This window comes from Echiichthys vipera (assembly GCF_963691815.1).
Source record: "Echiichthys vipera genome assembly, chromosome: 10".
NCBI lineage: Eukaryota > Metazoa > Chordata > Actinopteri > Perciformes > Trachinidae > Echiichthys > Echiichthys vipera.
The window spans coordinates 11,349,388-11,372,863 of NC_139835.1; the positions used below are offsets into that span (position 1 = coordinate 11,349,388).

Below are 23,476 nucleotides of genomic sequence, written 5' to 3' on the forward strand. Positions count from 1 at the left end.
ATATATATATATATATATATATTTTTTTTTTTTTTTTATGTCCTAGAATACATTTTGTCAAGTCAGTATTGTGTTGTGTATTGTGTATTTCTCTAATGCAAAAAAAAGAAATGCTCCACAGGAATTGCAAACAGGGACATTTGGAACACCGTGCCTCTGCAGTTTATAAAGACTAAAGTCAGAAGAAACAAATACAGTATTTATATATATATACAAGTTTATGTTGCAAGTAATGTTTTAAATATCCAAGGTTCCTACACCTTTTCCAAAGTCAAATTCAAACACTTTTCAAGCATGTCAAGGTGCATGTTCAAGATTTTCCAGCACCTTACAGCTGTGGTTAATGACATATTTATACACAGTACATAAAGTAAATACAGTATAGTGATTATTGCACTTCTTTAGCACATTGAATTTGATCTTACTGTTCTTTAAACAACCAAAATTATGTTTTATGACAGCGTTCTAAACAAGGTTGACAAATCAGAGGAAAACCTTTCATGTTTGTAAGTAGACTTGGCATCCTATATTACCTACATTTCAGGCAGTTTCAAGCGCTTTTCAAACCTTGAAATCGCCACATTAAATTTCAAGTGTTTTCAAGGTTTTCCAGCACCCGTAAGATCCATGTGTTAAGGACAGGTTCCCTGTTGTACATGTTCCTCCAGTGCCCTCACTCTTTTCCATGCAATTTCATCTCAAATCCATGGGATGTCACCAGAGACTACCCAATCTCAAAGCAAAGCAGTTTGGTTCTACCTCCCATTTACCCCCACTCTGTGAGATAGTACTGTACTGAATGTTCACTTTTAAGTAGAATATGTTAATATCATTCAGATCTTTTACAGATAAAACTCAATTGCATCTTCCAAGTGACAGTCCCAGTTTTTATCCAAATTTTGTACAAGATATTTAAAAAAAATGCATTAAATTACACAACTAATTATTTCGCTGTGAATCATCTGGTGCAACAACCAAGCCTCTCGCCCTGTTGTTCTGATTTGATGCAGATCTGCATCACTGTTTAACTACTACTTCTTTAACAGGGTATGGGATTGTGCTTTGTACAATTCCAACTCCCACTGAGGGTTGAATATCCACTGAGAGGCTGGGACTCCTCCTTCCTTTCCCAGCCTGCAGAGTGGTGGGAACCGGGTACCGGGCAGCCCAAAATGGTATGCTATTTTTACCACTCTGTGCTCAATCTGAGGGCTGCTCCCTGGAGACCTGATGCCGGCAGCTCTCCCCCAGCCGCGGAATTTAACCCTCGGACAGCTTTCCCCAGATGTGATGGAAAACATCTGGCCAGCTGCTTGACTACAAGGCCTGGCAGTATAGCATCAATGTTAGCTAACCCCATAAGACTTTTCAGTCCCATCTAGCTCCCCTGTTGATACGGCTGATAAATAGCTACCAAGGCCCTCACAGGAATGTACGATTTAATGATCTGATTGCGGATTTTTTGAACACTGAGGGTTACACGAACAGCCTGAATCCTTCATGCCGTATACATTTAGGGTCAGATGTGTCATTCATGGGTAGGTGTGGATGGTGAAAACATAAGAATAATTTAAAAAAAACCACAGTATCCCAGAATAACATTTATTAGATTTTTATTTAATTTAAAAAAAGATTACTTTTAAATGTTACGCTGAGTTCTACCGAAACATTTCCATGTTGTGTCTCTCAGCACAGGTTAACATTAGGCACACAAGAATGCAGACATTATTTTGCAGCTCTAGCGATTGTTCAAATACGAAACAGAAGAGGGACAGGGGGAGGAAGGTGTCATTTTAGCAGAACTGCATTCAAACTGTGCAGTGCCAAGGGAGAGAATACATCCAAACTGGCATTCGACTCTGGTTCCTGCGTGAGGGACAGCAACCGCTAATTTCTCAAGTCCCTGTGTTGTGTGCGACATTAAAAAATACAAAACAACTTACAATCCCTGGATTGCAGCACATGACTAGACCAAGTTTGGCTGTGTTATATCCTCAGTCACCAGAGAAATATCTGGGTGACTTAGAAACCAACAGTACAAAAAACCCACTACATCAAAAATAAAGATTATAGTCAACACACCTGAAAATATAGCGGTCTTACGCTTCTTACGCTTCTATGACACTCAAATTTGGCTTGCGTGTAAATATATGTGTACCAAGTGTGTACGTGAGTGTACTAGAAGGTGTAACTGGCTTAATATTTGGTCTTTCCCCCTGAAAATACACAATAGGTCAAAGGTGGGTCAAGCACTACAATAACTCAAGCTGCAGTGGCAAGAACGGCTATTTCACAAACACAGCAATTAAAATTAGGATACTAAAGAAACCCTTTGTCCATGCCAGGGCTCCAGCCTACAGAGCCTATATACAGCTTATGGTACAGTGAGGGCGACTGCTATGGGTTCTCACTACGTTCTGTCGGAAAGAAAGCATTTTATTTATTGCACACAAAAGAAAAGATCAATATCAAGGGTTTTTCACTTTGAATCTGGTGAAGACGCTGTGGAAGTTTTTGTTCTGCTTTTATCAGCATCTTTGATTGTGTTTCCTCATAATGAAAGGTCTTCTTTGATTCATACAGGACATTCTGAGTTCAGTTTACATTGAATGATGAAATAAAGCTTTCAAATTATCTTAAATTGTACCATTTGAAGTTGATCACGTCTAGTGCTGTCAAAACTTACAAGAAACTGCCACCACAGGTTGATAAGATCCCCTATTCAAACACTTTTTTAGGTAATGATGTTGGCAAGAACAGGGTCCATCACCTACATGCTTTTTTCCATGTTTGTATTTGTACAGCAACACGTGACAGGTCATGGGACCTGTTCAATGGCACATACAGGAGGATACAAAAAGTGGTTTTACAATTATCTATCAAATTACATTTGACTTCTCGCCCGCTGTTCTTTGTTTCAGAGAAGAAAAAAATATATATAGAGAGAGAGAAAGAGAAAAAGATAGAAAATAAAACAACATACATCTTTTTCAGCTCATCCTCTTTTGGTTACATCGAGGTGAAAACAAGTGCAGTATTAAAGTTCTTCAGAGAAACTAAATCCGACAGGTCGAGCTCAAAAGTTCCCCGTTCATCTCAAATTCTAAGCTGTCTGCTTAAAGCCAGAGGTGCTTAGAGATGGATGCGTCAAGGCCAGTTGAGGCTGGAGCTTGTCACAAAGTTCTTATAATGACATTTTCTCTGAAGACTAATTCAACATACAGACAGAACAACCATTATTACCACTGGTATATTCCAGGAAGTCTCTTGTGCTCCACCAATATTCTTTTGTCATCCATCTTCAACTCTTAACCTCAGTTTTACAAAACGCCAGTGACACATTTTTTTTTTTTTTAAACCAAACTTCTATGGCGTGCAACCCAAATAAGGGCTTTCTTTGCCAGAAAAAGTGGCACATGGTTACATCTATAGTGGTGCAATAGTAAATCTGATAAGAAGAGACTGAAGGAAAAACAAGACATGCTGAATAACTGCGCTGTCATTTTTCTCTGGGTGGACACCGGGTTGTTGGTTCTTGAGACCAGAGGTTCGGAGCGGATGGTGGTTTCGATGTTTAATCGCTCTCCCCCTCAAGCTGGCGAGGAAGCTGTACTACGCTGTTGTGGCACCAGGCACTGACACCTCCAGTAGGCGGTTGTTCTTACGCTTGCAAGACACACTGTTGCCATTCTTGGGGGCTCCCTGGATGAATTTCACGCAGACTTTGTCGTGCTTGAACTGCACCAGAAACCTGCCACAGAGAAACATTAGCCCCATCATTAAACATCATTCAGGTGGAGGGTCAAATCGCATCCTGAATAACTGGATTTAACTCTGCATGCTCGCTTACTCGTCTGAGATGTCAATGTTCAGCTGCTCGCTGTCTGCGGCTGTGGCCCCGGTGCGATGGAGTTTGGTGATGATCTCGATCAGATGTTCGCTGCTGAGTAAGAAGTCTCCTTTGACTGCTGAGGCTGAGCCCTGAGGCAAAATGTCAAATGACATTTAAATAATAAAAAAAAGAAGTTCAGACACAAGAAACTGCATACAACATTTAATAAAATGTGTTGATTGAACAATTATTTTTAATAGTTTATCATTTTTACTACTTTCTACGCATATCTTTTGTTATTTGTATTGCAACTGCTGAAATGTAATTTCCAGTCATCTTGTCATTCTGTATTTGCATACGGAATGCCATTCGAGTCAATATTCAATAAATAAATTGATAAATATTGTCTGAATCTGTGAGATAACCATTTGTTCCATTCGTGAATGGCCCATGCATCTGAATATATGAACTAGAAATAAAAAAGAGTGAAATAAATGTTATATTATTAAATAAGTGAATTTTTTTTATAAAAACTTATTTATTCATTGAACAATGTGGACTCATTTATTTTCATTGACTTGATTTATTTATATTTTAACTGCCTCCTTCATGTATTTCAGTAGGAATTTTATGGTCATTTCTATTACTTTAGGTATTTATTTAACATCGACTTCAATGGCATTCCATAAATATAAGCTGTGTGCCTGTGTGTATTTTGTGCCTGAAGTTCGGTTAAGATGAAAACCATAACTCTTGTAAAATGTGTATTCGCTTTGTTTATCATTGATAAAAACTAAAACCTTTGAAAGAAAGTTTGAAATTGGTACTTCTTGTAGACAGAGATCTTCCACCAGCATTTAAACTAGTAGTAGAAGTTAGACATATTACTGCATGCTCACTTCAACTGTGGACGGAAATGCTCTGTAGTGCACCCTTTCAGTTTAGCATTTTTATTTCAATAGACGTAACAACAAAAGCGCACAACTGACTGCTGTTTGACAGCTTTAGTGTCTCGCGAAAGGTTTTAAACAAATAGTTTACCTCTTACTTGCTTTCTTGCTGATAGTTCGATGAGAAGAGTGATGCTGAATCATATCTACACGAAAACCACACATGACAAAAATTCTCTTCTCGCAACAGTCCTCCCTCACCTCTTTGAGTTTGAGAGCAAAGAAGCCATCACTCTGTGTGCTGACCGACACACTGGTAAGGTCCGGCAGGGGAACGCTGGCCTTCACCTGGCCAGTCTTCTGATCAGCAAGGACGACGCTCTTCTTAGTCAGCAGGAAGATTCGAGCTGTACCCTGCAGAACGGAGCAGAAACTGCCTGTCATTCTTACACTGTGCTACAGCAAAGCAATTGCACCAACCAAAAATGGTTGTTTTAGGTGCTCCTATCTGCTGGAGCAAAATAATGGCAGATAAGATGTCAAAAAACATCCGATTGCTGCACAGCATGGTGAAATATCCATCAAAACAACTTTACTGGTTTGTGCTCCGCAAAGGCTGTGTGGAAAAGTGGAGCTAAACACTGAACAGCAGGGTCAGGATGTAATCACAGCTTGACAATCCTTTTGGTTTGTATAGGAGCTGAAAACATTGTAGTGCGATTGATCTTTCTTACCTTGCCATTGGCTCTGTTAATCTTGTTGACCACATCAGCCAGCAGAACCTTCTCATCCACAGCACTGTTGAGTTTCTGATATTTGGGGTTCTTGCTGATCTCCAGGTAGTCTCCTTTGAAGGGCTGACTCACGCTGAGGCAAACACATTCATATTACATGCCACATGAGAGGTCTGAAGCTTTGTGTCTTCCATGAAATCAAAAGGCCAGGTTCATACTTCAATTTTAGGTTTCCACTTGGAGCTGGGTTGTAACACACTTGAAAACGTTTACATGCTTTAATGTTCAGAAAACCTATAATTTTTCCTCATACTGTCTGCATATAAATGTATCCCCATAGACTATATATAAACTCTTAAAATACACCTCAGCTTTCTAGTAATTTAAGCTAGTTCTGGTCACTCTGATATTTTTTCATGTATTCATTTTTCTGATGAGTTTGGTTTTAATCAGTTATTTGATGCTATAAAAATAGGATCGGTTGGACGGGTGTATGGACGGGACCTCGATGACGCCACTCCACCGCCTGATCCCTACTGTGCAGGCTCTAGCTACAAAATTACAACATGGTGGCGCATATATCCAGGATATTTTGGCTTAATTTTTGTACAGTGGGAGGAAGTGAAGACGCGCTGTCCGTCATTATATAAAGGTCTATGGTAGTAACCCTCTGTCTTGAACGCTTCGCTTTAGCGCCGATCTCTTTAAGCCCCCCTGCCTTAAAAAAAGTCTTCTGATTGGGCAGAGTTTCTGGGTCTTTAACATCTGCACTCTCGCGTCATTGCAGCTGGGGAATGACTGTACAGTAACGGCACTGTAGCTGCATTTTCTACCTAAATATACAGAAATATATTTGTGACATCACAACCGTACAGAAGTCCTGATAGCTGATTTAAAAAGGCATAGTTCCTGAATATTGACTGTGTGTATTTCTCTGTGGATTGAGCGCTTTGATACTTTTATTGTATTAATATAGCACCTCAACCTGCTTTTAAAAAATTAAAAAAGACACGACAGTCTCACTTTTTACAATATGTAACCTTTAAGCGATTCACAAATCTACTGCCGATACTTTTATGTACCTATGCCATGAAACAAAGAGCACTCTGCCCCGGTGAATTTCAGGTACCTGCTCGGGTAGAGAGCCTTTTTATCTTTGAAGATCTCACTGGCCTCCAGCTTCTCCTCATACACTGCCTTCTTCTCCTCTGTGAATTGGCTCCTGTATTTCTTGCACTGAACACAAACACAACAACAACAGCAGTTCAAATAAGGGTTGTTGTATTAAATATTAAATATTTTGTATCGCCCATCCAATGAATTCTGTTTTCAGGTTTCTACTATGTTCTATGGACCTTGTGATGCAATGCTTATGTAATTCTATGTATATATTTGATCAATATTTGACAGGATCATTGCCTCATGTGTTTGTGATTTGACCCTCTTTTGATTGGCTGTTACAGACTAAGGGGCCAATCAGACATTAGACAAAATGAATAAATTATAAAAAATGACAGAAGAATCAAATACAGGCGAATGGGACAGACAGAGGAGCAGGGCTCTGGGTATTTGAGACTGACCCTCCAGAGGTGGAAGATTCTCCGCAGCTCTGTGTGAACTCCATCGAGAAAGAGGTAAGGCCTGGCAGGCCAGCTCTTGTCTATGGGTGACATGGAGGGCATGGTGCTCTTCAGGCCCAGGAAGTATTTTTGCATCTGGAAAAACAGACATTAATACAGGTAAATAATATTTTGGCAAACTGTTGTTGAAATACAACACAAAACTTCTCTTTTGCTCATACAAAAAGGAGCATGATTCTTACAGTTGTTTTGCATTTATAGTCCTACTTACAATTCTCTGGATGGTGAAGTCATAGATCTTCTTGCCTGCGTTTGCCCTGAAGAATTTTCTGTACTCTCTGCGGACCTTTTACAGCAAGAAAGGAAAGAATAAAACAAACTGTCAATCACTTCTTGCCACACATTAGTTTGATGTGAAGCAGCAAAGAAAAGAAACACAGTGACAGGAGGACGACAATGTACACACTGCACACTAGGACAACAGACGCTTGGTTAGTAACAAACAAACACCTGGAACAAAGTCAGGTCCCAACAGCTGGAATTAATTCAAATGACGATTACTGAATTCATTACTGAAAAGTCAATAATGGTTATGGCAAATGACCTTCATGATGACCTTAATTGCACAAATTCAGTCGTGAACAGGTGCATTAAGGTGCAGGGTGATCAATTAACACAATGAATGGATTAACACAAATGACCAGTGTGACGACAGTTATTCTGGTAAAACCTGAGAGACACGCAACAGATTAGCACAAAAAACTAGGACACACACACACACACACACACACACTTTACACCTAAACACAGATATAACAAGTGAAACAAATGTTGGATACACAAAGCGGGGTTGCTCAACATTTACATGGGTTAGTTGCACAGATGCAGAGGAGGCAGACTTTGAAAAAAGAAGCCTCTGCAGTGTCGGTCAGGCTCTGTTGGTTTAATTTTTCAGCATTAAAAATCCAAAAGACGAATATAGAAGTTGTCCCAAAATAATTATTTCAAAAGTATCTAAAACTCTGGAATTCGAGGAGGAAATTGCCCTTCAACTATCTTGCCACACGAAAGAAATGGTGAAAATCAGGGCTGTGGATTATTAAGTAACCAGGACTTGGTTTCATAGTTAAAAAGGAAATTTTTGCAAAGCATTGAGCGTCTCAAAATAAAATTCCATTCACCCCTATTGCACTGGAGTGGTGGCAGAAGTCTCAAAAACATCTATTAAGGATTTTTGATTTGGGTGGACTACCCCTTTAAGACGAGGTCACAGTTATTGTACAGTTATACATTTCTCTGGACCACGCAGGTGGTGATGGAGGGGTAAATGTTGAAGGACGGTAAGTATTGTAAGTAAGTCCCACGAGGACTGTACTGTAAAGTGAATTGGGGTTTCTGTATCAAGAGGAAAAACCTTGACTCATAATTACTCCAAATAGGACAAATGGGTCAGGTAATTTCTGTAGAGCTATGATGATGTGGCGGCGACTGAAATTGCTTTGGGAACAAATGTTTTACTGTTTTGACAGTGGGAATTATAACAAAAGTTGATGTTATATAACCAGGCAGAATATATGTCATCTACTATATAAAGTAGTAACCACGAGTTCAACCTTTACTAGCTGCAACATTCAACGCATGAATGCACAAATAATTCAACTCCAATTACTATTACTCCAAAATGTTATTCTTTAACGGGTCATTATACATTATGAGTAGTTATATTTTTGGTCTATGGTAATTTTTAGTACATTTTAATGCCAATATTTTTGTACTACTGCAGGACTTACGTCGTAAGTGTATTTCTACACTGTGATATTGCTACAACAACTGAATATATCAGCCAATAAAAGGCATGTGCAACCATGTTTCAATGTCAATAAATAGATAAAGATAGATAGAAGTGTGATCCCAGCACTAGACAGAGTGGCTTCCTGTAGAAGTGTGCATATCGCAAATGGTTGAGATGGATGAAGAGGGTCAGGTGGGTGATGAGTAGGTGGCAGACTTGGTGATGGCTGTGCCGTGGGGCTGGTAGGTACCTTGAGTCCCTGCCAGTAGGCCCAAATCACAGCGACAGCATGCTTACGCCTGGCCTCCTCCTTCAGTCTCCTCAGCTCCCTGCGAGCCTGTTCAGGGAGTGGGCGGGAAGAGACAGAGAGCGGGAACAAACGAAGCGAGAGAAGATGAGAGGAAGAAGATGGAGACACTGTTTTGCCTGAGGTCAGCAAACGTCAAATACACATACACACACACGCATAGACACTGCACACCAGCCTTGGGTGACCATGAAGGGACTGTAAAAGTACAGCTCTACTGCTCCAGACATGAGAAACAAATATGGCACACATTTAACAGGAGGTACTTCTGGAACGGAAACAGACTTTTAGAGCATTTTTAGTGGAACAGGAACAGAGCAAAAGTCACAACTCAGGCAACAGAGGTCATCTGAAAGGATCCAAACAGTTTCATCAAAAGAAAAAAGACAAACTGTACTGCGACGCAGAGAGTGAACATGCATTGACTACACAGAAAGGAAGAAGTCATGCAGAGTGCAGGCAGCATGCACTGGTGAGGCATGGACCTTGGAGGAAGAGGCTGAAAACACACCAAAAAACAGGACCATGATGTGTCCCTGCTGTGAACAGTATATGTACGTGTGTGTGTGTGTGTGTGTGTGTGTGTGTGTGTGTGTGTGTGTGTGTGTGTGTGTGTGTGTGTGTGTGTCTCATCTCCCTGGGTTAGGGTTGCTCACGTATACTTGAGTCACTTACTTACATTAGTGAAATAAGAATATATCCTGTGAGACTGAGATGGGAAAATACTGTTTTGGTCGCATCAGTAACTCCCTTTCTCACTTTAGCATGCAGCTAATGAGTGAATGTAGACGAGTGTATGTCAAACTACCTCACATCATATATGAGATGTTAAGAATGGGTTGAGCAGAATGATGGGTATGTTGAAGTTTTTTTCGGGAGGGAAGAGGGGGTGGGGGGTCAATGGAGGCGGCAAGTCACGGCAATTCAAGTCAACAGGCTTCCCAAATACCTTGGTGCCCTGCCAGCCAGCCCATATGACCGATACTGCATGTTTATTCCTTGCTTCCTCCTTCAGCTGACGCAGCTCTCTCCGGGCCTGATGAAAAGCGGTGGCAGTTGCGGGGGAGGTTAATTTCAGTGACAATCAAAACCTATTAGGTCCCCAGGAGAGGTACTGAGTACTTGTGGAAAAAAGCATTACGGTGGAAACACTGACGAAAGACAACAAAGGATGTCAAGAGACGGGACAACGGGTGGTTAACATCAACATGTGAGCGACTTTCAGTGGTGCTCGTGTTTTGTGACTCTGCAAATCTCAAACTTTAGAGGGAATAAAAAAAACATGATAACAGTAGGAAGGACTGGTTTGTCACAGCATTATATAGAGATTCTTACAAGATGCCGACTTATAAGACGCCTTTATGTTTGCTAAGAGCAAAGTTCAACACAGAATAATATTTAACAGCATCTGTAATGATTCAGTTGATAGCTATCAGAGTGCGAGACCTTGGAATAAAATATTGATTTTTTTACAACCAAGGATATGTGAAATGATAATGCTTTAAGTAAATGCTAATAAAGATGTGCAGCCACAGGGGCTTTACAAAAAGGCAACATATGTGCCTTCATATTGACATAATTCTATGGTTATTTATTTTGCTTTCAGCATATCAGTATATGAACAAGTAAATAACAGTGACAAACATCTGTACGACAGGCACTGCATGGTTGAACCAATTAAATTATAGAAGAGACACATTTGGAACATCACGCTGGTAAGAAACCAAATGGAAGACACAAATCCAAAATATGTGAGTCAAATTTCATGTGTGAAAATCTAGTTTTAGTTTTGTTTTCACACCATGACTGTTATCAAATATTCAACAACTACCAAAACATCAAGTCAATTCTATGTGTGAGAGTTACAAAAAAGAAAACAGGACGGTCAACATTAAGGCACATTAATCAGGCCAGTGGGTAACGGAAGGACCGGGATCGTGGTTTATTCAGAGGGGCTGCTACACTATAAGGTTGTTTAATAGTGGTGATGGGATGGGACGGGACATGGCGGACAGGGATGACAAGACAGCTGGGACAGAGACACACTACAGCTGGGTGGAAATACCTTGGTTCCCTGCCAGTATGCCCAAATTACTGTCACGGCGTGTTTATTCCGTGCTTCTTGTTTTAGATGCCTCAGCTCCATCCGAGCCTGGTGGGACGTGGTGGGCGTTAGGTAAGACAGGTTGAGGATGTGAGGAGGAAAAGAAATCAAGAACGGGGAGTGGGGGGAAGAAGAAGAAGAGAAGTGGCAGTTGTGTGATCAGCAAAAAGAAGCAGGATCAAAGGGAAACAGCAGCAATAACGTCGAGGAGAGCTTTGTTAAAGAACAGAATTTGTGTAATACTGTTGGGGCAATTATGCAGGAACACTGCATGAGATGAAAAATCAAGGGTTTAAGGCAATGCTGTTAAGAATTCAAGAGAAACCCCTTTCCCCAAAAACATGAATAAAAAGCCTGCATCAAACCAAGGCTGATGCTGTGTTGAGGTAAAATCCTCCCTTTCTGATATCCCTCTGCCCTTTCATGTGTCAGTACCTGGGTGCCGTGCCAAAAGGCTGAGATGGTGGTCACTGCCTCTTCACATCTCTTCTGATATTTCAGCTCTCTCAAGAGTTTGCGGGCCTGGTGGAAATACAAACATTTTGATGATTTATTCATTTTCTGTCATGACTTCTGCATGACTTTCCTGCTATGTGTTATTCTGAACAGATGTGACTTCACAGAAAGGGACACACCTGCCATCCTCGGGTGTAAGACTGCACCACAGTGGTGGCGCTCTTGATCTTCTGGTATTTCTTTTGTTGCTGTGAGAGTGAAAAGAAGGAAAATATAGGGAATTAACTACATTACATGCATCAATGCCATCTGTCAATATGTTTGTTTTGTGTGTGATTTTGAGCATTGCATTTCTCTCAAAGAGCCTCGTACCGCATATCGGCGGTACCATGCTGCCACCACTATCTGGCTCTTCTTCAGCAGCAGGAAGTGGCTGCGGCACTTCCAGCCACGGTAGATCTTCTGAATGAGTGTCGCCAGGTCTTGCAGGCATTGCCTCCTCCTCTCCTCTAAGAAGAAGAGCTGGGGGGGAAGAGGAGGGAATTAAGTGCATGAGGCAACAAGAAAAAACCCTTATACGCAGTGTGAATGATGTCCGTTGTTGAAGTTGGCAGGTAATTTTCTTTTGGCAAGTACACATCCTTTTGACCTCTGCAATAAGGTTGTAAGGCGGAAATGTCCTACTCTATGAAATCAATGGAAATGTTTTTTTATTTTTATTTGAGCAAATACTGATTAAGCAATATCGAGTACAAAGTCCAAAAAAATGACCTATGTGAATCGATCTGTCTTCATCCGGGGTGCGATAATGATATTTTATTGTCCGGCTGTAAGCCAAAGAAGTTTGGTCATCTACAGACAGCTTATCTTGGGTCGTTTTTATATCACTGCTGTGCATACAAGTAGGGAAAGAGAATTTCTCAGTGCCTAACTATATTGTACTATTAATGTACAGTAAGAGTATGGTACTTATTACCAAACTATAAAGAATAACTCAGAAGGTATGGATGGTAACACATTTATAACTTCCTATTTGTTCAAACTGTCACTATATCCCGACAGTATTACATAAAAAAGATAATCTGTCACGTTCCTCTGCCTTCACCTAATGCCATTTGCAAGATTCTACCGTACCTGAAGGAAAACAACCAATTAGAGCAGAGGAGACCATGAACTGCAATCAAACTGTCAAACTAAACAGAGTTGATTAAATATGAATCAAGATTCTGTTACTGGATTGCCTATTACCCGCTTCATGTTTTTAGAAACACACTCTAGTGTACCGTTTAGCTGTAAAATTAGAAGATTTGTGACCCAGTCAGCAGGCACTTGGTTTTGGCTCAATTGTATTCAACATGGCGGAGAAACAAGCAGTATGGTAACAATTCATATTTGATCAGCGCTGCCTAATTTAATAACATTTAGGAAAGTCTAGAAGAGCAGCACCAATTAATTATTTTACTACTATTCAAATTGAATTAGCACTAAACCGGCAGTTAGCCGACTCAGACCGTAAGTTACCTACTGAACCTTTAATGCCACATCTTGTTTCATGTTTTCTGACAAGAATTTCTCCAAACCTTGATAATTAAAATAGAGGCGTGGCTGCATTGGATTAACAGCCAAAATCAATATTTTCTGGAGACGTGGAATAAAATCCACTCAACTAGACTCTATGTAGTGATTTTGCAGCTGTAGATGTATAAGGCAGATACGTTTATCAGATAGAAAAAGTAATTAAAGAAGAAAAAAAAAATTCTCCCACTATGAGATCATGTTATTCCTAGCTTTGTTGGTCTTTTCACTGGGTGGGGAGAAAGTCCATTTAAACGCTGCGGGCTTGAGCAGTTGAAGAGCCTACAAGCGCTGAGTAAAGAAGCTTATTTCCCATGTTAGATGGGATGGCTAAGTGAAGCCATGTGTTTTTTTCTGGTGGTTGCAAGCTAATTGCTGAAGTGGGGGCTGTGTGTAGAGCCCACCCTGCTTTACAAACATCTGACTGTGAGAAAACAAGGCAGCCGAGGACGCCGGACCCAACCTTTAGACAGACACAGCAGATGTCAAAACTGGCTAGAAGACATTTTTAAGGGATACAGGGTTGCTTTGTCTGTTTTCTACCGTTCTTGGGTTCCTGATGAAGATCTTGGAGCGTCCGTAGGAGAACTCTTCTGCTGGGACCTGGAGGTCAGCCATCAGCACCTCCACACCCTCCCTACGGAGAGCCAGAAGGGTCAGATGGGTCATCCAATTGGTCATAAACAACATATACAGAAAGAGTGAGACGATTTTGGACACAAGAGAGAACAGCAGACAGCACTGAGGATGTAGAGTTTAAAAAACAGAGAGAAAGAATGATTAAAGGAGAACGAGACAAATCCAAGATGAGGAGGGAGGAAATAGGGAAACCACACAAAGCACTGAGTGATGGCTGAACAGCGAGATGCCAGTGTGTGGTAGAGCAGATAGGAATCAGTGCTTTTTACCAGCACAGTGGATGAAACATGCAAGTCTGGCTGATATGGAACAGAGGAGACAGATAAGGATGAAATGTCTCAACAGGTTGTGGTTCAGACAGGGAATAGTTCATTTCTGCTGAACAACTGGCAGAGTATGTGACAAGTCTGCTGCTAGTTTCTAAAATTACATTAAGGAGTTTTATGTGGAGTGTGAAGTAACTGAAACTGTGAGTGTGTACTACGACAACTACTTTTAAAAGGTCCCATATGATGCTCATTTTCAGGTTCATACTTGTAATTTGGGTTTATTCTTGAGCATGTTTAAATGCTTTAATGTTCAAAACACATTATTTTTCTCATACTGTCTGTCTGAATATACCTGTATTCACCCTGTGTCTGAAATGCTCCGTTTTAGCTCCCGGCTCTTTAAGCCCTCCTGCCAAAAAAGCCCAGTCTGCTCTGATTGGTCAGGTTTCCGGGTCTTCTGCATTACAACCGGTGAATGACTGCAAGGCCACTGTAGCAGCACTTTCTACCTATATAGTGTAGTTGTGACATCACAAGCCCTGACATCTCGTTTCAAGACACAGTTTCTGAATACGGCCATGTGCATTTCTGTAGATTGAGCGCTTTGATAATTTCACAGTATTTAATCAGTACCTCAATCTGCCTTATAATTAGAAAAAGATATTGAATTTTTTCAATAAGATACATGTCAGTATGTAGGGTAAACTATTATCAAGTTCAGCTGATTGTTTCCCCCATTGGAACATTCATTTATCCAGGGAACGTTATGAGCCCTTTACAATAATAACCTGCTTCACAGTCACACAGCTCCGCACAATCACACCTGGGAGCTGACCACTTGAACCACAGTCTATTAGTGCTGGTCACAGTCACTCCACTGGGAGTAGTCTGCGACCTAAGTTAAAGATACCTAGGAGCGTTTCTAAGTTCCCACAGTTGCATTTTCTCACAAAGACCTAGGAGGAATTTGTCTTGGCAACTCTCCACTGACAAGACCACATTTTTCTACTTCCCCTTTACCCCACAATAAGTCACTGCTTCAGAATAAACACCACCATTACCTGGCAGGCCCTCTCCAATGGGGCCAGGTCCGTTTGCAGAGCATTTTGTAGCGCTCTACGCACGGCTCGTAGGCCTGGCGGAAGGCGTAGCCCGCTCTCCTCACACGGACATTCTCCATCAGTCCCAGGTAGCGCACCTGATGGCAGACCAGAGAGTCGGTGAAGATGTGGGAGGCCTTCTTGTCATTGGGCTTGATGCACCTGGGAAGCAAAGAGAGAGGTTGTTCACACTGAGGTTATACTGCTCGTCTGTGAATACCATTTAGCTGAATGGATTGTAGAGGTACACCGTTGATTTTATTGTGAAGTTTTCCTGAATGTATTAAGATTATTTGCAATAGCAGTGTCACAACTTCTATTACGCCACAATATTGTAATGATACTATAATCCAAACATTTAAAACAATTTTGGATACTCCAAAATCTCACTCAAAAACTTCAGGACATCCTGGACCGGCAGGGTAATAACTGATATTCTCATGTTATAAATTATTTTACCGGATGTAGTTTGGGTTCTTGGTCTGCAGGTTCTTCATCAGCGTCCCCACTGATGCTCTGAACTGGAACCCAGCAGTTGGTGGTCTCTTCAGGTTGACTTTGGCTGGGTTGCCCTCAGGGAACAGCTGTTTGATGAGGCTGTGGTTGGCCTTGTACATGGCCTGTGACAGGTCCCGATATAACAGGTCGTTGTTCTTATCTACAAAGCCCTCTGCACGGTAAAGCACCTTGATATGAACAGGAAGAACAGAAATAGCTGAAAAAAATCATGTCATTTCATAATGCACAAGAGAAGAAGCACAACTGAACTGAAAAACTCTTCTCTTTGTCATTTTTTAATACTAATGAATGCATGTAAAGAATTTAACCAGTCTGACCAGATGCACGACTTGATCATATAACAGCACTATCTATATCTAGTTAGTGTTTTCTCTTTATGCCACTGTATCCTTCAACAAACATTATCTGTTAATTGCTTATGTGTACACAGACAAATGTCCAGTACCTTGCCAGCGTAGTGCTGGATGCGAAAGCAATTGTGTGGCAGGCTGTGGTCAGTGATGAACTTGGAATTCTTGCTGAGGCGACTCTCAAAGTGCTGGTGTTCAGCGCAGATGGTGTTGAGTTTGTCTAGGAAGGTCTCGTCGGTGACTGTCCCCGGCCTCAGGCACTCCTCGTCCAACATGGCCAAGATGCCACTTTGGTGCTGGTACGTAGACATTAAAAGTTAATACCAATGAACAATCATAAAGTGTACAATACTCCGAATTATATTCATATTTTTACTGGTCTGTAGTCATTGTTTAATGGTCTGTAAAAGACTTGTGAAAAGTGAAAAAAGCAGTTGGACTTGAACTGGTTTGTTTGGTGTCTTACATTCTCAATGAGGTCGCAGATAATAGCGTTGTTGAAATATTCAATGTTGGTCCACTCGATGCCCTGTAACAAAAGAAATAAAAGGTCAAAAGGGAAAAGGGCTTTTCTATTTTGAGCTGACAAGACATTTTTAATGGCAGCAGGTCTCTCACAAAAATGAGTAGTTGCATGAAATAAAACTCTTCAAATTCAACTCTTCTGTATTTCAACTGACCCTGAGGAAGTAACTGAAGGACAGTCACCTCCTCAAAACAGCTTTTACAACAGCCTTCAGTTAGTACTGTAGTCCTCACAGTAAGGTAAGATTCTGCAGTTTCATCAGACTGAACTGACAATCCTTGATCCAACAACAACAAAAGCACAAGCCTCAGTGTGCCTGCCTTTCAATTTTATTAAACCTCAACCACAAAATGTGACACTAAACACAGCTGATGTGAATGAGAGGTGCTCTTCAGTGGGGCAGGTGAAAGTACAAAAAGACTGAATGTCTTGTTTGATATTAAGCGGTGCAGACAACCACAGAAAAAAATAAGGCACTGTCTTCAGGTGAAATTATATTATGACTTTAGAATCCTCTTCAAGATCTAGAGTAGATATGCATTGTTCAGTCAGATTGCCTATATGCTACAAGAATATATTTATGATATCTTTTTACCTTCACCTTTTTTTCTTCATGGTCGCCTGCACCACTTTGTATCAAGTAAGACTTCCTGGATCCTGTTCTTTCTAAAAGCTTGCACGTTTTACATTATTATAAACTGAAGTTATTCTCAGTCTAGACGCATTAATATCAATAGCACCACTTAGAGCCGAGTATTGGTACTCGACCCACCAAAATAACCCTGCAACAAGTAGTACTGAAACCTCTCCAGTCAAAAGATACCTGCATTCGATCCCTTTTGTACCTAAATCTAGAAAAATAAAGACCCTTTGTATAGTTTTGCACGCAGCCAATCATCGCAAGAATTCTTCAATTTAATGCAAAGCGTGACTGACCCACTACCACAACAATTACAACTCACACAGTCTGTAGTGTGCTGAAGTCGTGTGTGGTGTATTTGATGGAGCTGGCAGTTCAGCGTGCTGAGATGCTTCCATTCACATGGGTGTCAAATGAAAATGAAAATGTATCAAAAGAAGTATTCTTTTGGTATCTGTATCACTTTATGTAGCATTTTTTTATTCAACTTCCTTGTTTTATTAGAAGATTGACTTAAATATTTAACTACTTTTACTACTGGTTACTTGTGTTTTTAGTTTTGTTATTAAGTATTTAATTGTTTGCTGATTTTTAAATTTTTATTTTTCAATGTCATAAGCACTGTTATTGTTTATACGCATATTTAATGCTTAATGCTTTGAATGGTTGTCTTCTCCTTTTTTATGTTTTTAATGTCAAGCACTTTGAGATGCATTTTGTATGAAAGGTGCTCTATAAATAACGTTTATGATTATTAATATTTAAGGGTATAGGTATCGATTTTTTGAAAAATAACAAGTTGGGCCTCACGAAAACAAAGATATAGTTATCATTCCTTATTAAAGCATTCTTTGATCATATCCTTCAGTGCGGTTTTCAGGAATGATGAAGTCTAAATGTTGGCACACTGATTTTCAAAGCCATATCGGTCTTTGCTAGGTTGATTTTATGTTCGCCAGGACTTCTCTCCTACTCTGCCTCTTCCCATCATCTGAGTATGGACAGGGCACAAAGCTTCTGTGGAGAGGAAAGGGGGGAAAAAGGCCACTGTCCCTTAAAAAAACAAAAAACCACTCTGCCTATATCTCATTCACAGCTGGGTTGGGAACAAGCTTGATGAAAGCAAGTTGACAGATAATTTGAAGGGGCAGGCGCAAAGAAGGTGTGGCTTAAACTGACGGGTGACGGGCCAGAATTCTGATTGGTGGTCCTCCCTCCTTTCTCCAGTGCCGTGGTATTTTCCCATGCAATATACTGGACAGAGGCCAGAAGTGCAATATCATTGGTGGTGGTGTTAGTGGGGATGCGGTGTGGGGGTTGTCACTGCACCACTCGCATACATAGAGCTCTGAAAACAAACAGAGCTTAAAGGCCCACAACGGGGAGTGTTAAGGGAGTGTTTACTCTTGCTGGAGTGAGGGATCACTTCCGTCCCCTGGTCTCCACAGAAGGGAGACGGCAGAGAGAATAAACTCAGAGTGTGATGGACGACGTGGTGTTAGAGAGGACAGAAAAGAAGTAGAAATACGTTTTAGGTCATGGGCAAGGATGCAGATTTAGCACGAGAGGCACAACAGATGAGTGACACGACCAGGATGGGATCAAGCCTCAGGGGCCTGCAACCATCAACTGTCAGCACAGAAAATTGAGTGCCGACGTGTTGAATGATGTAGATGTACAGTTGCAGGTGAGACAGGGTTTCCAGGGCTGCAAGCTGGGCTTGATGGGATAATTTATCCAAGTGTCCACTGCCAGTCTACTTAGGGGTACATGGATTGTGTGTGTGGTGTGTGTGTGTGTGTGTGCGTGCGTGCGTGAGACCATGAGTATACAAACTTACCTCCCTGACATACTCTTCCTGCTCCTCACGCAGGGTCAGCTCTATGAAGATCTGCTGCAGCTTCTCGTTGCAGTAGTTGATGATGAACTGCTCGAAGCTGTTGTCCTGTCAGGGGCAGCAACGGAAGGAACAACAATGAGTTTCTGCTACTGTCCATGTTTGGAATCATGACGGTGCCTGTAAACTCATGGTTGTTCTCTGTTGTTGTCAGTCATTTTGACAACAGAGAACGACCATGAGTTGAATGCAAGGGGAAAGCAACTTTTCCATATCCGCTAAATTTGAGAAGTTATTAAATTTCTGAGCTCGGCTCTTGTTGTTCCTGCTGTTCTTCACAAACAACTTCTCCTGCTTCATTTTCTTATTCATCAAAGCACTGACTGCATGTTTTTTTCTCTGCAAACAGAGAAAGCACAGTCACATCCTTGCCAACTTTCGAAATTTCTATCAATTTCCTGCTGAGTTTTATTGAAGAGGATGGCTGTACCAATGCATACTGATAAGAGCTTACAGTAAATATTCTGACCAAAGAAGGTTCCTTGAATTTAGATTGAGTATGGATACGATTTATTAAATCCGATCCAAGAGCTACATCCACCATGATGCGGTAGCATTTTCGAACCCTTCAAATGCACTCCTGACTATTTAAACTGGCCACACATTAGTCAAATAAAGTGTCTGACGTTACATACACTTGAGAGAAAAAAGCTTTGTTGAGCTGTGGAGGCAGCAATACATCTGATATGATAAATACTGTCAATAATCAGCTTAAACAAACTAAAACCTATACATCATTTCTTTTTTGACAACCATCACTGAACAAACATTTAATCAATCTGGACAGTAAACTGTTTCACTATTCAACTATTTCACTGGTGTACTTATGACGATAAACCCTTATCAGAACAAGTTCCTGTTAATAATCACAGACTTCATGAAACATTGACGGAGTGTTAAAAGCCATGGCCGATTTTACTCCCCACATTTCACAATTATAATTGCTGTCAATTATGATCATTGATGGGTGAGTCATGCTTCTTGGCAGACGGCCCTATTGTGTTAGGTTAACATTCATTTGCTGTGGACACGACAGTGGTTAGAGCAGCATGTTTAGTCTAAGAGTGAAGGACGCAGCAAGGTTTCTCAGTGTCCGGGAAACAGGACACAGCCTCAATGACATTAGTTATTAAGATTTCATTTCCTTTTACTGAGAAACCAAAAGCTTGTCTTCACCCCTAAAAAAAAAATAATATACACATAGGCACACACACTCGATAGCATGTCTATACCCAAGTGGCATCAGACAGACGGAAACATGACAGACGTGTACTGAAACACTAAAATATCTCAGCTGCAACTGAGCTGTTTTATGACAAGATGTTTATAGCACCATCTTATATCTATGTTTCAAGTTAATGGCCCCATTTCTCAGCGCTGTGGATTCAATTGCCCCAAGGAAGGGGGAAGTCCTTGCATTTAATATTATGTGTTACACATATTAATCAACAACATTTCCAGGGTGGGAAAACTACTGTGGCTTGCCATTCTTACAGAGAGGACTGGCTCTACCAATTTCTGCTAAATCTTTCCTGTATATTATGGCAGAAGTTCAAGAAATTTCCATAAACTCGTCTTATCATAAACTGATACCTTCACTGCTCTCAACATAGCCACTAGACTACTAAAACATCCAAAAGCACCGGCATAATCTGTAGCTGTTTAAGCATATTACCCAGGATGTTGATTTATTTCTTTTTCACTTTCTTTCAAAGAGTTGGAACATTTGAAGTATCAGTAGAATATGAAGCTACAGTTAGAGGTGATTACCTTAAAAGGGGAACACCACCTAAATTATAAATCAAATATGTTATTTCCATGGCCTAGGAAAGTTCAGGTAATATTGGTGAACATGAGCTACTCTTCCTCAAAGCCCGAAACCAGAGTCTCATACTTGATGTTATGTCATCATGTATAAAGTCTGGAGCTGCTCCATAGACAATGGAAGGGAGACTGATTTTGTTTGTTCTTTTTTATACCCAAACCAACTTTATTATATTGTAGTGCTATAGAAAATGACCCCATATATTCAGAGCATCCTCCTGGGTGTTCTCAGTGTCATTATCTATGGAGCAGCGCAGCACTTTTCAGGTTACTTGATGACATCACAAATTTGAAATTTAGCGATCTCATTTTTGGATTTGAGAAAGATGTTCATGTTTACTAAAATTTTAGACTGTCTTAGACCATAGGAATAACAATAAGTTCCCTTTCAACTTAGCATAAAAAACTAAAAAGCAAGAAGAACAGCTAGCCTTAGCCCAAAAGGAATATAAAAATCTGCGTACGGGTGCCTCTTAAGCTCATTAATTAATGTTATTTCTCATATGTTGGATATGTATGGAAGTGTAACAACAGGAGTGGGAGTAGGGTTATGTGCCAGACCATTTCTTGGCTAGGTGCAGTCACTTGTTGCCAGGCAGACTCACGTTGATGTTGAGACTCCATACAGTTACTGCGCCCAGCCAAGAGATAGTCTATTTTGTTACCTTGGGACATGGTAAGCTTCAGGGGTGCTGCAGCGGCTACCCCTGGTCTCCAGTCTTTAAAGAAACAATTAAGCTAAGTTAAGCTAACTGGCCGATGGCTGTTTCTTCCTATTTACAGTCCAGACATGAATGGTATAATTTTTTCACTTAGCTCTAGAAAAGAAAGAGGATACGAGTATGTTCCAAAATAGTCATCTATTCATATGAACTAAAATCTGTGTATTACCAGAAACTACAGACACTCAATACATCAGCAGCCCATTTAGTAGCCAATTTATTAGGGACACCTAGTACACCTGCAGTCTATCACAACAGCCATGCAATAAATCAGTCTTTCTGTAACAATATTTAGTCTACCCTCATTGATAGGAATGCGGTGGACAAAAAAATAGAAACTCCTCTCAGTACAATGTAATGCTGTGATTCTACAGCACCACAAACTACAGCTGCCAGATATTTGCATCAGCACCTCTCTAAAAGATATTATACAACAACCTTGATGAATGTAGCCTTTATTGCAGGGCTGTTGTATTACACTGCATTAGTTTTTGCTGGATGTATCAAATAAACTGGCAACTAAGAGTTATGTTGTGAATCAAACGATGTAAAGGCTCCCTTTGCATCGTTTCAGCTGTGTGGCTGTGCTGCACAACAGGAGCCCTGCATGGTCTTTAATGAGGAGCTGAATTAAGTCGTTTAGATCACAGCATGCACACTGGCACAGCAAACAGGCCGGTGCAGGTGTTACTTACTCCATCCTGGTGACCCAGACACAACACAACAGTGAGAGGAGAGGAATGAGTTGAGAGTGAGTGGGGGTGAACAAGCAGTGATAAAGACATGAACATATGGGGCATATGAAGGCATCAAACAACAGGGAAAGGATTTTTATTCAGTTTCCAGTCACTCCATACTGTGCACTCCAACTCTGCCTTGCACGTGTTTGCATTCACATAGTTATTTTCATGCACTTTGGTGCCCAAATAGAACCATGCAAACCATACATATTGCTATGGAATCAAAGATATACGGTCTACTATGTCATAGCTTTGACAGTGTGACGTCTACATGATGTGAATTAAGTGTTTCCTGGGTTTTAAGCAGTTCTCTAATGTTGCCATTTTCTACAGTGAAATGTTGATTTTAGTGTTGAAATCACTTTGCCACAAAAAATAATTCTATCCGTGATAGCAATAAAGCTGAACTAATCTGATATGAATGTGGTTTTTATCAGTTCTCAGTTCTTGTTGATAAGCTCCTCACAGGTACCAAGACACACACCCACACAGCCTTCGGGTAAATCCTTTAAAATGTAATAATGAAATGTTTCGTCGGTCACATCTTTTCACTGTGACTTAAACAAAGAGCGTGGGTTTGATGTGCCTTTTGTCTTACCTCGAATATCTCAAAGCCATAGATGTCGAGTACACCCATGACCTTGTGGCGAGCTTTAGTTTGTGCCTGCAGGGAGATAATGTTGTCGAAATTAGAAATACACGATGAAGGGGTGTACTGCCAGCTTAACTTAGCATGAAATATACTTGAATACACACATGAAAAAAACTGAATAACTGATTTAATCAACTGTAATAAAAAAAAATATTGCGGACATAACTTACTTTAATGCTTTCATTGATCCTGGTTACTAGCCAGCTAAACAGACGACTGTAGAGATTTTTGGAAAGGGCGTCTCGGGCATAGTAGGCCTGTAAATAGACACATGTTACTGGTTATGAAAACGAAATTCTTTTAACTACATCTCTCTGCATACCCAAAA

General features: G+C 40.6%; 1 protein-coding gene across 3 annotated transcripts in view; it reads right to left on the minus strand.

Moving 5' to 3' along the window:
• Positions 1-1,775: 1,775 nt before the first annotated feature.
• myo1b (myosin IB) overlaps positions 1,776-23,476 on the minus strand; it is a 70,626-nt gene continuing 48,925 nt past the window's right edge. The window contains exons 11-31 of one of the 3 annotated variants that reach the window (XM_083922018.1): positions 23,319-23,405; positions 23,095-23,160; positions 19,154-19,258; positions 16,614-16,676; positions 16,243-16,443; positions 15,738-15,964; positions 15,240-15,440; positions 13,814-13,907; positions 12,068-12,217; positions 11,875-11,943; positions 11,675-11,761; positions 11,201-11,287; positions 10,085-10,171; positions 9,079-9,165; positions 7,308-7,382; positions 7,037-7,171; positions 6,586-6,692; positions 5,457-5,589; positions 4,984-5,136; positions 3,851-3,981; positions 1,776-3,751 (exon numbers count right to left, since the gene is read on the minus strand). In XM_083922018.1, the coding sequence (XP_083778144.1) occupies positions 3,613-3,751; positions 3,851-3,981; positions 4,984-5,136; positions 5,457-5,589; positions 6,586-6,692; positions 7,037-7,171; positions 7,308-7,382; positions 9,079-9,165; positions 10,085-10,171; positions 11,201-11,287; positions 11,675-11,761; positions 11,875-11,943; positions 12,068-12,217; positions 13,814-13,907; positions 15,240-15,440; positions 15,738-15,964; positions 16,243-16,443; positions 16,614-16,676; positions 19,154-19,258; positions 23,095-23,160; positions 23,319-23,405 (2,484 nt within the window). In that variant the 3' untranslated portion in view covers positions 1,776-3,612. The remainder of the gene's footprint in view (positions 3,752-3,850; positions 3,982-4,983; positions 5,137-5,456; positions 5,590-6,585; positions 6,693-7,036; positions 7,172-7,307; positions 7,383-9,078; positions 9,166-10,084; positions 10,172-11,200; positions 11,288-11,674; positions 11,762-11,874; positions 11,944-12,067; positions 12,218-13,813; positions 13,908-15,239; positions 15,441-15,737; positions 15,965-16,242; positions 16,444-16,613; positions 16,677-19,153; positions 19,259-23,094; positions 23,161-23,318; positions 23,406-23,476) is intronic. The other 2 variants (XM_083922016.1, XM_083922017.1) reach the window with 2 other exon arrangements.